Source organism: Bos mutus, chromosome 18, assembly GCF_027580195.1.
Source record: "Bos mutus isolate GX-2022 chromosome 18, NWIPB_WYAK_1.1, whole genome shotgun sequence".
Taxonomy (NCBI): Eukaryota; Metazoa; Chordata; class Mammalia; order Artiodactyla; family Bovidae; genus Bos; species Bos mutus.
In genome coordinates this window covers 13,529,347-13,545,244 of record NC_091634.1, presented here as the reverse complement: position 1 = coordinate 13,545,244, position 15,898 = coordinate 13,529,347, and the positions used below count along the sequence as shown (strand labels likewise).

The window sequence follows — 15,898 nt, the reverse complement described above, 5'->3', positions numbered from 1 at the left end:
AATACTACTTCGACCACTGAAGCTATAAAACGTCTGCATCAGGACTTCTCTGGCTGTCCAGTAGTTCAGACTCCACACTTCTCTGTGTGGGATGGTGCAGCCAAATAAATAAATAAATGAATTTTTTAAAAAGTCTACATCAGCCAATTTCTGCCAGTCTTCCTCCCCCATATTTTCTAATGGCTGGGATAGTGCCCAAACACCTTTGGAAATGAGCAAAAGCATGGGGGTGAAAGATGAGAGAACAGTGAGAAAAGTAACAACAAATGAAGGCGTCCTACTATGAAGGACATCAACCAAGGGATCCACATATTCTTTTTAAATTTTTTTTATTGAAGTATAGTTGATTTACATATATTCTTTTAATTTAGTCGACAGATACCATGTTGAATACATACCGATATGTACAAACTCCTCTTTCATGTTTCACCATATTGAATTTCTGTGTTATGAGCATAATCTGTACCATTAAGGAATATGGACATTGAGGACTTCCCTGGTGATCCAGTATTTAAGACTCCATGTATCCAATGCATGAAGCTCAGGTTTGATTCCTGGTGGGGAGCTAGGATCCCACATTTCACATGGAACAGCCAAAAAGTAAAAATTAAAGAAAAAAAAGGGGGGGAATATGGACATGGAAGCAAAAGCCTATCATCAAATAAAATTTAAATTGAGATTAAAGACAGACATCAACACCAGCCCCATTATTCCTTCAAAGACAAGTTGCTTTTCAGAGCCCAAGTCTTTGCTGCCTTGAACAAATTATGCCATCTGCCCAGAGTGCAGAACTCAGTTTAAAAGCAAAGATGGAAAAGATAACGTTACCCTCATCATGTGTTTTTGATCAACGACTGCGTAAAATCTGAAAAGCGGGCACTGAATCCCACGGGCTCCCTCTTTGCTGTAGTTCCTCGTGTTAAGGATGCCTTACCTGTCTCAGAATCTTGGCGCCGTTGCTGTACACATCTCTGAGTCATCACAGGAACATTACTGGCTGGATTATCAAAGCGCGATGGCCAGAGTTCTGATTCACCACCTTAAGGGAAGAGTCCCACACCCAAGTCAGCAGGCCCTTTAAAACACAGGCTTTGTTCCATGGCTTTTCCTCACAGGCTGCTGTAGGCTTAGCCTAAGCTAGCAGCTTCTGGGGCAGAGAAGACCATCTTGGATGATCAGTGCTTGCAGGGAAGATGAAGTTCAGTTCAGTTCAGTTCAGTTGCTCAGCCGTGTCCGACTCTTTGCGACCCCCATGAATCGCAGCACGCCAGGCCTCCCTGTCCATAAAGTTATTCTGGTCCAAATCCTTCACTTTAAAGGTGAAAGGAGGGAGAGCCCCAGAGGACTAAGGTGTAAGGTATTCCACACCAAGGAGGAACTGGTCCTTTTTTTCTCTTTTGGCAGAGCTTTAAATCTCAGGTGTACACTTACTGCATTTAGCACAATGACAATAGTAAATAAAGTAACCTAAATGACCACTCCACGAAAAAAGCAAAAACAAAGACAATTCCCCACCACCTCACCTAGCCAGAGACTTCCCTGGTGGTCCAGTGGTTAAGAATCTGCCTTGCAATACAGGAGTTCGATCCCTAGTGGGAACTAAGATCCAGTATTCCTCAGGGCAACTAAAGCCTGTGCACTGCAAGCTTACCAGCCTGTGTGCCACAGCTGGAGTTCATAGAGTTCAGACTTCATAGAGTTCATAGGCTACAAGTAAAGATCCAGCATGCCACAACTAAGATCCGATGCAGCCAAAACAAACAAAACCCAAAGCTTGCAAACACACAGAAATCCGACTGCTTTGGTTCAGATCTTGGTTCTGCCACTTATTCAAACAAGTCACTTTACCTCTCTCTTCTGTAAAATGAGACTAGTAATAGAATCTGCTTCAGAAGTTTGTGAGTAGTGAGTTAATAACTACAAGCATTTTATAACAGGCTGGCATATGATAGCTGCTCAGTAAATGTTAGTTCTCAATATGCTATAAAAGGAAAGCCTATTTCAAGTTCATTTCACAGAGGAGCAAACTAGAGCCCAAAGATGTGGTAGAGGCTTACCCAGCATCACACAGAAAGTTCAGTCTTTCTTGATCCTCCTGGTTTTGGGAACCCAGGCCCAAAATTTAGCACAGGAAGGACTCTCAGAGGTTGAGAAGCACTGTAGGCTTCTGCCTGAAACCCTTCCATGAATCTGAATAAGGTCTGTACCTGACCTAATAGTATTGGAATAGTTGGTTTTGATAACGTACTGTGGTTACTTAAGATGTTGTTATTGAGGAAAGCTGAGTGAAAGTTACATTGGGATTCTCTGTACTGTTTTCCCAACTTCTGGTAAGTGTTACAACTGTTGCAGGGGCTTCCCTGGTGGCTCAGTGGTAAAGAATCCACCACTTGCCAATGCAGGAGACACGGGTTCGATCCCTGGTCTGGGAAGATCCTACATGCCATGGAGCAACTAAACCCATGTGCCACAACTTCTGAGCCCATGCTCTAGAGCCAGGGAACCGCAATTGCTGAAGCCTCTGCACATCCCAGAGCCCATGCTCCTTAACAAGAGAAGTCACTGCCGTGAGAAGCCTGAGCACCACAATTAGAGAATAGTCCCCGTTCACTGCAACTAGAGAAAAGCCTGAGCAACAGCAGAGACCCAGCACAGTCAAAAATAAATAAAATTATATTTTAAAAGCTGTTTCAAAATAAAAAGACATTTGTTGAGTGCCTACTGTGTGCCAGGCCTTATTGTAGGAGCTGGGGATTCAGCAGTGAGCCAGACAAGTTCCTACCATGGAGGAGCTCACAGTGTGATAGAGCCCTGTACCCAGGATTCTGTGTCCAGACCCTGGAGTCTGATAGCTGTGGTTTGAATCCTGGTTCTGCCACGTACCAGCTATGGGCATATGTATAGCATTCAGTGCTAGGTGAATGTAAGATCTGTTATTCTTCTCTAGGTCACCCTCATTCTGACCTCACTGGAATGTCACTGTTTGGTAAGGGGTATATCTTCCCCTGTGCTTTGCAGGTGGCTCAGTGGTAAAGAATCCACCTGCCAGTGCAAGAGACACAGGCTCCATTCCTGGGTCAGGAAGAACCCCTGGAAGAGGAAATGGCAACTCACTCCAGTATTCTTGCCTGGAGAATCCTATGGACAGAGGAGCCTGGTGGGCTACAGTCCCTGGGATCCCAGAGTCTGACACATGCATATCTCCCCTACTGGACAGGGAGCCTGATCTCCGGACCTGGTCTCCTGACTGCTGTGTCCGAAGAGTCACCCAGCTCAGGAGGGCGCACATTGCAGGCACTGGACAAACATACAGTGAATGCCTGAACATTAAGGATATTGGCAACTGGAGGTAGGGATTCAGGGGATGGGATCCAGAGGTCCCTGCCCCATCCCCGGCTCTGGTGCTGCTGCTGCTGCTGCTAAGTCGCTTCAGTCGTGTCTGACTCTGTGTGACCGACCCCATAGACGGCAGCCCACCAGGCTCCGCCTTCCCTGGGATTCTCCAGGCAAGAACACTGGAGTCGGTTGCCATTTCCTTCTCCGATCCCCGGCTCGGCGGTAGAATCCGCGCACCCAATGGAACCCCGCGCAACAGCGCCCCATTGTGGTCGCTAGAATCCGGTGCGGATGAGGCTCTTCCCGCCCCAAGGCAGGAGGGTCGGGAGGGATCGCCACCCCGGCTACCCGGGGTGCGCCCCGGGACCCCATGAACAACCAGCCGCGGACCCCAGCCCCTACTCCGGCCCGGGCCTCGACTCCGGTCCGGGGTTCGACCTTGCACAGGACCTCCATTCAGGTTCGGACTCCGACACCTGGCCCGGACTCGGGCCCGACCCGGATCACGACTCTGCTCCGGACGCCGGCTCTCATCCGGACCCTGACCCCCATCCGGACCCCAACTCCGGTCCGGACCCCAACTCCGGTCCCCCCCTCAACTCCGGTCCGGTCCCCAATTCCGGTCCGGACCCCAACTCCAGTCCCGCCCTCAACGCCGGTCCGGACCCCAACTCCGGTCCCGCTCTCGACTCCGGTCCGGCCCCCGACTCCCGTCCGCCCTCCGACTCCCGTCCGGCCCCCGACTCCTGTCCGGCCCCCGACACCGATCGGGACCCCGACACTGATCCGGTCCCCGACTCCGGTCCAGATCCCAATTCCGGACCCGATCCCAACCCCGATCCCATCTCGGGTCCTGATTCCTCCCTTGGAATCCCTCCCCGACTCGGCTCTGCCTTCGGGCCCGCCCCTGGAACTTGAACCCACCCTCACTGTGTCACCTGCCAAGAATCTTGAGCCAAGCCCGAGGGTGAAGCAAGTTTCATCAGCCGCCAATGGATTTCCTCCCATCCAAGAGCCCCTTCCTGCTCTTACTCCATTGGCCACCGATTTACGGTCCCCATCCCTCGGGTCCCCTCTGAGGACAGACACATCGACCACCAAGTTGATAGCTTCTTCTTCTGGACATGTCCCAGGGACGCCCATCCTAGGGGCCATCCAGGCCATCTTACCGGTTCCTGCCACCGCATTAGCCTCCATCAGTGGGAACCTCAAAGAGGAAAACAAGATCATGATTCGAGTGGTTTACTGGTAAGGAGATGTCCCTGCCCACACCTGCTTCCGCCTCTGGGCCTGCCATTCTCTTTGGGACCAGAAAGCTCTAGGTTCATTCATTCACTCTCCTGCTGCTGCGGGGCCAGGCCTTCAGGAGACAGAGGGCTGAGCCAAGCCATGTTTTCCTGGGGTTGGGGCGGGAGATGGGGGCAGGAAGAGGGAAGAGGAGGAATGGGAGAACTTCAGAGGCTGAGGGCTTAGAAACAGCCTTTCTTGGGAGGTGGGTCTTAGGCTGCAACTTCTCACTGATGAGGCTACCAAGTGGGGTGGGGAGGGTCTGATAGAAGTAGGGGGATCTGGATAGCAAGGGAAAGGGGGCCCACCCCATACAAAGGCCAGAGGGGTCCACATTTGTGATCCCAAAGCGGAATCTTTGTGTCAATGACAAGAGTAAACAGCAGTGACCTTCCTTGACTTCCTTGAGACCCAGGACTGAATGTGGCCGGGGGTGAGGCTTTGTCTTCCCCTCCAGTCCCCCAACCCCTCCCGCCCCCGCCCCCATGCGGTGGTCTCTCTCTAGCTCTCTCTCCAGCTCACTGCCTCTTTCCCTTTCCCCTTGTGATGTGTAGCTTTCTCCTTCTATCTCTCTTTCCCCCTCTCCCCCACCTCTCTTTCTCTGCCCATCTCCTCCTTCTTCTTCTTCCTTTTTTTGGTCAAACTTGTGCTGCATGCAAAGCTTCCCTGACCAAGGATCAAAGATCAAACCCACACACTCATCAGTGGAAGTGTGTAATTTTAACCACTGGACCACCAGGGAATTCCCCATCTTCTTTCTCTTTCTCTGACTCCATGGATTCATTCATTATTTTATTCACTGAACAACCATTTATTCAGCACCTGCCATGTGCTGACCCTATTCTCAGCATCAGAGACACAGCAGTGAATAAGACAAAGATGCCTGTGGCACTGACATTCTGATGTGGAGGGGCAGAAATGGGCAATAAACACAGCACATGGCAAGTTATCTAGTATCTTAGAAGGTGACCAGTGCTATGGACAAAAGGCATCTTGTGGGGGGTGGGTGTCACAGGTTAGCTGGAGTATCCTCAAGGAGGCAATACTCGACCAAAGATCTGAAAGAGGGGCGAGAAGGAGCCTTTGAGCTACCAGGTAAAGAGTATTCTGCAGAGAGACCAGAAAGTACAAAGATCCTGAGGCAAGGCACCCCTGGAGTTTTGGAAGAAGGGCTAGGAGGTCCCTGTGGCTGGAGCCAGAGGGACAGAGGGAAGAGATGGAGCAGAGAGGTGATGGGGGTGGATCCTGTCGGGACTTGTGGACCACGGGGAGGACTGTTATTTTTGTGTTCAGATGCTTCTGAGCAGGGGAGGGACGAGATCTGACTTAGCTCTTCACAGTGTCTCTCTGGACTTCAGGGGATTCTAATGATGTATCTTCCTTCCTCCTCTCTCTGCCTCCCTCCTCTCTGTCCTCGGCCTCCAGTGGCCTCTGAAGCTACAGCTTGCGGGTAAGTAGTTTTGGCTTTGGAGGTTGGGGGAGTTTGGGCCACGATGTCTGGAAGGGGTTCCTGTTTTCCCTCCTCTCAAGACCTATGAACCTGTGATCCCATGACCACATATCCCATCTCCTCCCCACAGTACATCCTATTGAGAAAGAGTCTGGAGCAGCAATTTCCAAACTCTCTAATCTTCGTGAGTGTGCTGGTGGCTTGGGAGAGTGGGGGGCAATCGGGGCTCCAAGACCCCCCAAGGGACTTGGAGGGGCGTTCTTTGCCTCTGCTAACCTCCACCATTCCCTCCCCAGGAGGAGGAAATATCTGCCCAGGCTACAGGGGAGTTTGAAGTGTTTGTGGATGGGAAACTGATACATTCAAAGAAGGTGATTCTGAGCAAGGTTCTGGACAGGGAGGGAGGCTGGAGCTCCCAGGGGGTGAGAGACCTACATGTCTGTGCTCTTTCCCTTCTGTGCCCAGAATGGTGATGGCTTTGTGGATGAGGTCAAGCTACAGACAATTGTCAACCTGCTCAATGAGGAGTTCAAGAAAAAGGTAGCAGGCAACTAGTGGGCTGGAGGTGAGATGAGGGCAGTGAGGTGGGAGGGGTGGAGGTTGGACCATGGGTGGGCGGGCAGGCAGAAGGCAGGGTCCTGCCTTGGAGTCAAAGACACCTTAGCCCCAGTTCTAGCTCAACCAGTCCTCACTGTTATAATCAGGTTAAGTTATCTATATCCTTTTCTGAGCCTCAGTTTCCTCATCTGTAAAATGGGGTTGTTAATTCCATAAAATGCTTCTTATAAGGTAATAAATAGTGCACAGCTTAGCGTATGTCAGAGTATGCTCAGCATGTGTCAACTATACAGTTTTTTTTTTAATAACTTTTTTTAAACTTTTAGTTGTAAAGCTGTGCTGTGGCAGTATGTGACAATAACAGCATGTGTCTTTTCACCTTAATGGAGTTAATGAAATTAATACATTAAAAATTCAGTTATTAGTCCCACTAATAACTAGTCCCATTTCAGATGTTCACAGCCACACGTGGCAGCTGTATTGGACAGTGCAGATACAGAGCATGGAATCAATAATTGCATAAAGTCCTATTGCTAATGTTGTCTTAATGTTTTAAAGCATAGACACAACCATTTATTTTCCACCAATACTGGATTTTTAAAACCACTCACTACGTAGATATTTGTAAGCTGCTACTGATTTAATACTTTGTCTATTGTGTATCTACTTTACAATTATTTCCAACTTTATTGAAGTGTAAGTGATGCATGAGAAACAGTACATGTTTAAAGCACACAAGCTGTTGAGTTTTGATATACTCGTCATAAGTATACCATAAATCCCAGCAAGGATTCCCATTGGCATGGATTAAGTTACAAGTCCATCTCTGAATGAATCACTCAGGGCCAAGGGAATGTCACTACACTGCTATCATTGGCAGTGCTATCATTGGCCCGTCTTGAGTCACGTGTCTTTAACCTCACTGGATTTCATTTTAGTCAAGTATTTCCTGAGTACCTACGAGGTGTGATTCTAGGTCCTGGGGATGATACAGTGGTGAACCAAATAGACACAAACCCTTGGCCTGGTGGAGCTGACAGTTGATGGAAGACAGTGAACAAGACCTTAGGTGAAGAGAAGGCATTTCATTGCTTTTTATTTCTTTTTTTGGCCGCACCATTCAGCATGTGCAGTCTGTTCCTCTGTGCTGTCCTGTGCTGAGTTGCTCAGTCATGTCCGACTCTTTGCCACCCCCGTGGACTATAGCCCCTCAGGCTCCTCTGTTTATGGGGATTCTCCAGGCAAGAATACTGGAGTGAGTTTCCATGCCCTCCTCTCTTAGTTCCTCTACCAGGGATCAAACCTGTGCCCTCTGCAGTGGGAGCGAGGAGTCTTAACCACTGGACTTCTAGGGAAGTCCCTAGAAGGTACTTTAGGAGATAAGTGATGAGAAGAAAAATAAAGTAGGGAAAGGGCTTTGGAGGCTGCTGGGGACTTTTTGCAACTCTAAGTTGAGTGGTCAGAGACAATCTCATTGGGAAGGTGATATTGAAACACTTGAAGGATGTAAGGGACTGAAGCATGTGGATATCTAGGGGAAAGTATTCTGGGCAGAAGGGACAGAATGTGCATGGGCCCTGCGGTAGGAGTGTGTCTGGTGTGTTTCAGAAATGTCAAGGAGACTCTGGCAGGCATTATAAGCCATGGAAATGGAAAATCTTAGAGGTCCTGAACATAGTAAGCCCTACAAATGCTATCTTTTTTTTTTAGAGTTATTATTTTTTTTCTTTCTTGTTTCCCCATTTCAGGAGCCTCAGCAGGATGGTGAGAAGGGCTGAAATGATGTCAAGTCAGGTCCTTTTCTGATGGCAGCTGGGACAGGGTCAGGGAGAAGTGAAGAGGGAAATACAGAGTCTGCCTCCCTGTGTTCTCGTCTGATTGCCACTGTCCCCGCACTCACTTCTGCCGTCTGGGGAAGTTGCCTGCTACGGTGCTCCCAGCATCTCCTGGACCGGGTGGGCGGGGGCAGGGAGGCCAGCTTGGAACAGAAGGCTACTCCTGTTGCTCCCCACCTGGTGTAGCCTCAACGTTCTCACACTGTCAAAGTCAATTTCTTTCTTTTATGGGATCTTTATTTCCTGTGGCCTGGTTTGGAATTTGACTGGCATTTCATTGATTGGCATTCCCATTCCATTGGCATTTGTTGGGGTTGAGACAGAAATAGGAATGGTGAGAAGCCTCAAAAGACATTCCAAACTTCCATACATGTCAGTGTTCACTTTCTAAACCCACAGATCTTAGAATGTCAGTGCTGGGAGGGGTCTCAACTATCTGGGAGAAGACCATTCGTGCATTCAGTAGGCATTGATGAGCCCCCTGCTCACCATCTGGCTCCGTGGGGGTCAATAGGCATGTGCCAGAAGGTCCAGTGCAAGGCGTGGGAGTCAGACCTTTATCATGGAGCTGCTGTGTGACTTCCAACAGGGGACACTACCTCTCCAATTCTCAATTTCTCCTGCAAAATGACCGTCATACTGCTTAATTGTGAAATTTCCAAAGTTTTATACAGGATACATAGGTTTCAGTTAGAAGTAGATTTTTGAGGACTTTCCTGGTAGCTCAGCTGGTAAAGAATCCACCTGCCATGCAGGAGACCCCAGTTCGATCGCTGGGTCGGAAAGATCCCCTATAAAAGGGATAGGCTACCCACTCCACTATTCTTGGGCTTCCCTTGTGGCTCAGAGGGTAAAGAATTCACCTGCAATGCAGGAGACCTAGGTTCAATCCCTGGGTTGGAAAGATCTCCTGGAGGAGGGTGTGGCCACCCACTCCAGTATTGTTGCCTGGAGAATCCCCATGGACAGAGGAGCCTGGGGGGGACTACAGTCCATGGGGTCGCAAAGAGTCCAAAACGACTGAGCGACTAAGTACAGCGCTGGTGGTCCAGTGTTTAAGAATCTGCCTACCAATGCAGGGGACCTGGGTTTGATCCCTGGTCTGGGAACTAAGATTCCACTTGCTGAGGGGCAACTAAGCCCATGAGCCACAACTACTGAAGCCTGCGTGCCCGAGAGCCCTTGCTCTGCAACAAGAGAAGCCACTGCAGTGACCGCACACCACAACTAGAGAAAGCCCACGTGCAGCAACAAAGACCCAGGGCAGCCAAAAGTAAGTAAAATTTTAAAAGTAGACATTGGTTAGGATGGCTCTTGCCTTCGAGTAACAGCAAGCTGGACTGTCAGTGGCTCACAAAATATATGCTCAGTCGCTTCAGTCGTGTCTGACTCTGCAACACTATGGACTGTAGCCCACCAGGTTCCTCTGGGATTCTTCAGGCAAGAACCCTTGAGTGGGTTGCTGTTTCCTACTTCAGGGGAATCTTCCTGACCCAGGGATTGAACTCGTGTCTCTTATGCCTCCTGCATTAGCAAGCAGGTTCTTTACCACTAGCGCCACCTCAGACAATAGAAACAGCAAATGATTTTGATTCCAAACTGATAGGAGAGGGCTGAGTTCAGCCAGCTATCCAGCTCTGTCACGGGGAGCCCAGAGTTTTTCTCCACTTCTTTCCTGCCATCATCAATGTGTGATGATGTGTTGGCTTTGGAGCTCATGCATGTGGTTTCACTGTTGCATCCCTACCGGTTATGTCTGTTTTCCAGGCAGAAGAGAGTAGAAGGCAAGGACATGCCCGCTGGATCACTTTATTAGGAGAGTAAAACTTTCCCAGAAGCCCCGCTCAGTCTTCTTTTGTGACTCCAAGACAATGCCCCACCCCCTGCCCACCCATCCACCCACAGCCCAGCCTGCACCCCTCCCCACTCCCCTCCCGCAGCGCACCTCCAGTTCACCAGTTGCCTTCTACCTTTTCCTGATCTCATTAGTAATGCGTACAGATTTTCTGCAGCCTGGCCTCATCCACAAAGCTGTCTGGATCATGAGAACAGGGAGTGATTCAACAGAGATTGAGTAGGGATAGGAAGCAACAGCTGGGGGCGCCATGAAGCCCCCATCCTGATATACACACTAGCGTTGGGAGCATGTGAGTGAGAGAGCAGTGGGTGAATCAAAGGGTTTGACTCTAGAGTTCTTAATATGTCATAAAGTGAAAGTGAAGTCGCTCAGTCGTGTCCGACTCTTTGCGAGCCCATGGACTGTAGCCCACCATGTTCCTCCATCCACTGAGTTTTCTAGGCAAGATTACTGGAGTGGGTTGCCATTTCCTTCTCCATGGGATCTTCCTGACCCAGATTTTTTTTTTTATTTTTTTAAGTTTGAGAAAGTTTATGATTATCAGGATTTGTATACATGATCACAATCAAAACAAAGAGATAAACCAAAGAATAAGACTTTTTTAACCCTCCTGAAAACATAATAAATTACAATTTCTGGTCAAATGTTATTCCCATGCTATATTCATTTTGATCTCATTTTCCATTTTATACTCTGGCATTTCTTTTCTTTTTTTTTTGTTTCAATTAGCATTTATGACAAAATTGAAAGGTAAGTTTTAGGAGTTTTGTCGACCTGGTGTTTCTATCATCTGTAAGAATAAGAATCATGTACCATTGTGACTGAGATTAATTACGATTGAGATTGAATACATATTAGGATTTGTAGTTACTTGCAGAAAAGTTATTCATATTTTGGACCAAATTTCTTTTACACAATTCCAAATTATGTTTTCAAAAGCAAATTACAAAACAAAATGCACTTCTTTAGTTCAAAATCATCTTGTAAAAGGATTCTTTCATGAATAAGGATATATCAATTCAATTTATTGGTGGTGTTTCTTTTTTTTTTAATTTTATTTTATTTTTAAACTTTACAATATTGTATTGGTTTTGCCATATATCGAAATGAATCCGCCACAGGCATACATGTGTTCCCCATCCTGAACCCTCCTCCCTCCTCCCTCCCCATACCATCCCTCTGGGTCATCCCAGTGCACCAGCCCCAAGCATCCAGTATCATGCATCGAATCTGGACTGGTGACTTGTTTCATATACGATATTATACATATTTCAATGGCATTTATTTTCTGAATATAGTTACATATAATATTTTGTGTTAACTCCCTAGTCTTAATACCACAAAGTCACCTGTTTTACTGGGTGTATTTTTATCATTTAGAGTAGGATATGCTTGTTAATAAGCCAGTTATACTTTAGTAACTTTGTGAATACAAAGACACTGAGAAGTAAGAACAAATAATGGAGTTATTATTTCACAGATCCTCATTCAAGTTCAGGAAAATTACTTTCAGAAAGCTGCAATTCTGCCAAATATAGTCTATGTTTAAATGGAAACTGAAAGAAAAGTGAAATTACTGGAAGCCTTTGACGGTTCACTAGACATTGTGTGCTTTCAATAGTTCAACACTGTTATGCTTGATAATCAAGAGTAAATTAATAGGCCAACATTTTTAAATGTACAGTTTAATTAAGGTATAAGGTATATAAACAATCAGGTAAGCTTATAGAGAAGCTGACCAAGATACATAAATCAGGAGATATGTGTCCATCTAAATTTTCTATTCATCTTTTTTTTTTTCTTTTTACAGAATATTTATTAAAGTTGTTTAATATACAATTTATCATTTGTCATTCTGGAAGTCCTTTTTTAGAAAGATTCTTCTTTGATGACAAACAGCAGCCACATTGTCAGTGATTATTCTGGTCCTCCACTTTGGATAAATTCAATTTCTTTTTGAGACACGAGTTTCCTTCTGTATTTCTGAGGTAAAGTTTTTATTATCTCTGCGGTGTCTAGCGGAGAAGGCAATGGCACCCCACTCCAGTACTCTTGCCTGGAAAATCCTGTGGATGGAGGAGCCTGGTAGGCTACAGTCCATGGGGTCGCTGAAAGTCGGACACGACTGAGCGACTTCACTTTCACTTTTCACTTTCATGCATTGGAGAAGGAAATGGCAACCCGCTCCAGTGTTCTTGCCTGGAGAATCCCAGGGACGGTGGAGCCTGATGGGCTGCCGTCTATGGGGTCGCACAGAGTCGGACACGACTGAAGCGACTTAGCAGCAGCAGCAGCAGCGGTGTCTGGTGGACCCTGATGCATCAGCCAGTCTGGCGATTTACTTCCCTTAGAATGCTGTGAAATTAAAGAAGTATGAGATGGTAGTCCCGCTGATCTTAGAACTTCTGATACATTTGGTTTAGGAAGTCTCTTCTGTCAGAGAACCTTATTAATGGAGTCTACCTGAACGAACCTGCTGGCAGACGCCATCTTGCTGCCCACCATGACCCCCGAGAAAGCGCAGCTTCCGGGGCGCTGGCGAGCGGCGGTTATAACAGGAGTCCTGGGCGGCTGGGGCCCCTGACCCAGGGATTGAACCCGGGTCTCCGGCATTGCAGGCAGACGCTTTTACCGTCTGAGCCAACAGGGAAGCCCAATATGTCATATGATAAATATAAGGAACCATAAGGTAGTATTTTAATAAAGGTTTTTATTGTAAGCAGAGTTCTAAGGTGACCCTCACCTTCGAATAACCCCCATCCCTTTTTTGCAAACATGTTTGTTTATTTGGCTGTACCTAGTCTTAGTTGCAGCACAAAAGATCTTCATTGCTGCCTGCGGCATCTTTAGTTGCAGTAGCATCTGGAATCTTTTTCTTTTTTTTTAATTGCGGCTTGTGGGATCTAATTCCCTGAACAGGGATTGAACCCAGGCCCCCTGCACTGGGAGTTGAGCCTCTTAACCACCGGACCACTGGGGAAGTCCTGGGTTCAGTTACTGTTCCTTCATTCCTGGTGGTTCTTTATATTTTCTAGCTCTTTTGTTAAAAAAAAAAGTCTGATTTCTCACTCTGTATACCTGTTCTCCTAAGTTCTTTATCACCTTTGTGATAATTACCCTGAAAACTTTCTCAGGTAGATTGCCTATCTCCACCTAGTTCTGGGGTTTTATCTTGTCCCGCCATCTGGGACATAGTCCTCTACCATCTCACCTTGTGTAAGTTGCTGTTTGTCTTTTTATGTATGTGACAGGTCAGTTAACATTTCTTTTTCTTTTCTTTATTTTTTTAGTTTTTTTGAACGTTGAGTTATTTTTCTTTTTTTTAAATTTTATTTATTTTTAATTAATTTATTTTAATTGGAGGGTAATTACTTTACTATTGTGGTGGGTTTTGCCATACATCGACCTGAATCAGCCATGGGTGCACATGTGTCCCCCCATCTCACCCCCCTCCTGCCTCCCTCGGCACCCCATCCCTCTGGGTTGTCCCAGAGCGCCATAGTTACATTTCTTGACCCTGGAGCAGTGACCCTCTGTAGGAGGCAGCCTGTGTGTCCTAGCAGAGCACTCCCCTCTCATAAACTAAGATATATGCTCTAGGGGTTCCCCCTAAGTGGGCTCTGTGGGTCTTTCTCTGTGTGGGTAATCTGATAGGCTTGGTTGGCCCCTACTCTGGTTGGTTGCCAGGCCCTGACTTGTGTGAGTGCTGCTGGCTGTTGTTTGGCGGGAGCGGGGTCTGCTCGTGAGGTGGCTGGTTGCAGATTACTAGGCGCCCCAGGGCCAGCGCTGGCTCACTGGTGGATGGAGTCAGAGTCCTGAGGACTCTGGGGCTGTTGCCCACCCACTGGCAGGTGACGCTAAGTCCTGGGGTTAGTGCCAGACTACTGGCAGGTACAGCTGGCTCCTGGCGTCTGGTTGCAGTGCTCAGGGATCCCAGAGCTCATTTCAGATCATTGATGGTGGAGTAGGGGTGGGGGGTGGTTCCTGACACCGTTTAATATGAGGTCTGGGGTGTCCCAAAGGTTCATTGGCCTGCTAGTGGCTTCTGGGGCCAGAGCAGGGTTCTGGCCTGCACTAGGAGATCATAGCTTTCTCTCTCTCTCTCTTTTTTTTGGCTGCACTGGATCTTCATTGTTGCGTGCAGGCTTTCTCTAGCTGTGGAGGGCAGGGGCTGCTCTCCAGTTGCGGTGTGTGGGCTTCTCATTGCGGTGGCTTCTCTTGTGGAGCACAGGCTCTAGGGTGCACCGGCTTCAGTAGTTGCAGCTTACCGGCTCAGTAGTTGCTGTTGGTGCTGCCCGTGCGAGGCTTTGCACCAAGGCCACAGAAGCAGAGCCCAGAACCAAGGTCACCTCTGGAACTGACTGATCACCCCTTTGTAACCTTTCCAAAAGCCCCCTGATCATCACTAACAAGCTGCCTGACTCCCAATTAGGCAAAGATGCCCACTCCAGTAAACACCCTATGGTGCACCACCCAACCACCTAACACAACCTTCCAGCAGGAATTTTCTTTGTCTGGAGGCTATGAAAGTTGGCTAGTAGCCCACGAAAGGCTTAGGCTCTCCCTTGAGCTAAGCCTGCCATTTTAACAGCATCTCCTGTTCTAATAAACTCTCCTCTCATTCTGCTTTGTGTCTGGAAATTCTTTTCCAACCCGAGTTCCGACCAAGACAGTTGGGACCATGCGCCTGCCGGAGTTGCCTGGCCGGAGGCATCCAGAACCCACGCCCCACAGGCGGCTGGGCGGGGCCAGGTTCTAGCACCAAGGAGCCAACTTGGCAGCTGCCACGCTCTCTTGGCCAAATGCTTGTCAACGTGTCTGCTACTAATGTCCGTGTTTCCACCAGGAGCTACAGTCACCCCCACCTCCGCAGGAGACTCTCCAAGACCAGCAGGTAGGTCTGGCCCAGGCTCCCACCAAATCACCGCTTTTGCCTGGGTCCAGTGCAAAGTGCCTTTTTAAAGGGACGTCTCCACCTCCCCAAGTCCTGTGGGGCTCCTGGAATCCCGCACTGAAGTGAAGTGTTAGTTGCTCCATCCTGTCTGACTCTTTGTGACCCCATGAACTATAACCCACCAGGTTCCTCTGTCCTTGGGATTCTCCAGGCAAGAATACTGGAGTGAATTGCCATTCCCTTCTCCAAGGAATCTTCCCGACCCAGGGATTGAACCTAGGTCTCCTCCATTGCAGGCAGATGCTTAACCGTTTGAGCCACCAGGGAAGCCCTGCTAAACTTTAAAGCCAAATGCTCTGGGGGCTCCTCTTCCTGGTGGCGGTGTCAGGGGTTGGGGACCCTGATGTGGTGCTCAGAACTCTCACTCATGAGGGAGAGCCTCCACAGTACATCTGTTCTCCAGCTTGTGGGTTGCCCACCCTGCGGTATGGGATTTGATGGTATCATGAGTCTGCCCTCCCACCTGCCTCACCATGGTTCCCTCCCTAAGTCTTTTTAAAAGTATGTGATTTTTTCTACTTACTTGGCTGCACCAGGTCTTAGTTGAGGCAGGTAGGCTCTTTAGTTGATGCATGTGGGATCTAGTTCCCCGATCAGGGATTGAACCTGGGCCCTGGCGT

The 15,898-nt window shown here is 48.1% G+C and overlaps 1 protein-coding gene and 1 pseudogene across 1 annotated transcript; one reads left to right on the top strand and one right to left on the bottom strand.

Moving 5' to 3' along the window:
- Positions 1-3,706: 3,706 nt before the first annotated feature.
- SELENOV (selenoprotein V) lies at positions 3,707-10,723 on the top strand. Its single transcript, XM_005890557.3, has 6 exons — positions 3,707-4,584; positions 6,049-6,073; positions 6,204-6,257; positions 6,370-6,444; positions 6,539-6,638; positions 8,380-10,723. Exons 1-5 carry the CDS (start codon positions 3,707-3,709, stop codon positions 6,626-6,628), a joined length of 1,122 nt encoding a protein of 373 aa, XP_005890619.2. The 3' UTR covers positions 6,629-6,638; positions 8,380-10,723.
- A 789-nt stretch (positions 10,724-11,512) lies between these two features.
- On the bottom strand, positions 11,513-12,829 carry LOC102265296 (alpha-ketoglutarate dehydrogenase component 4-like; annotated as a pseudogene).
- Between the last annotated feature and the right edge of the window lie 3,069 nt (positions 12,830-15,898).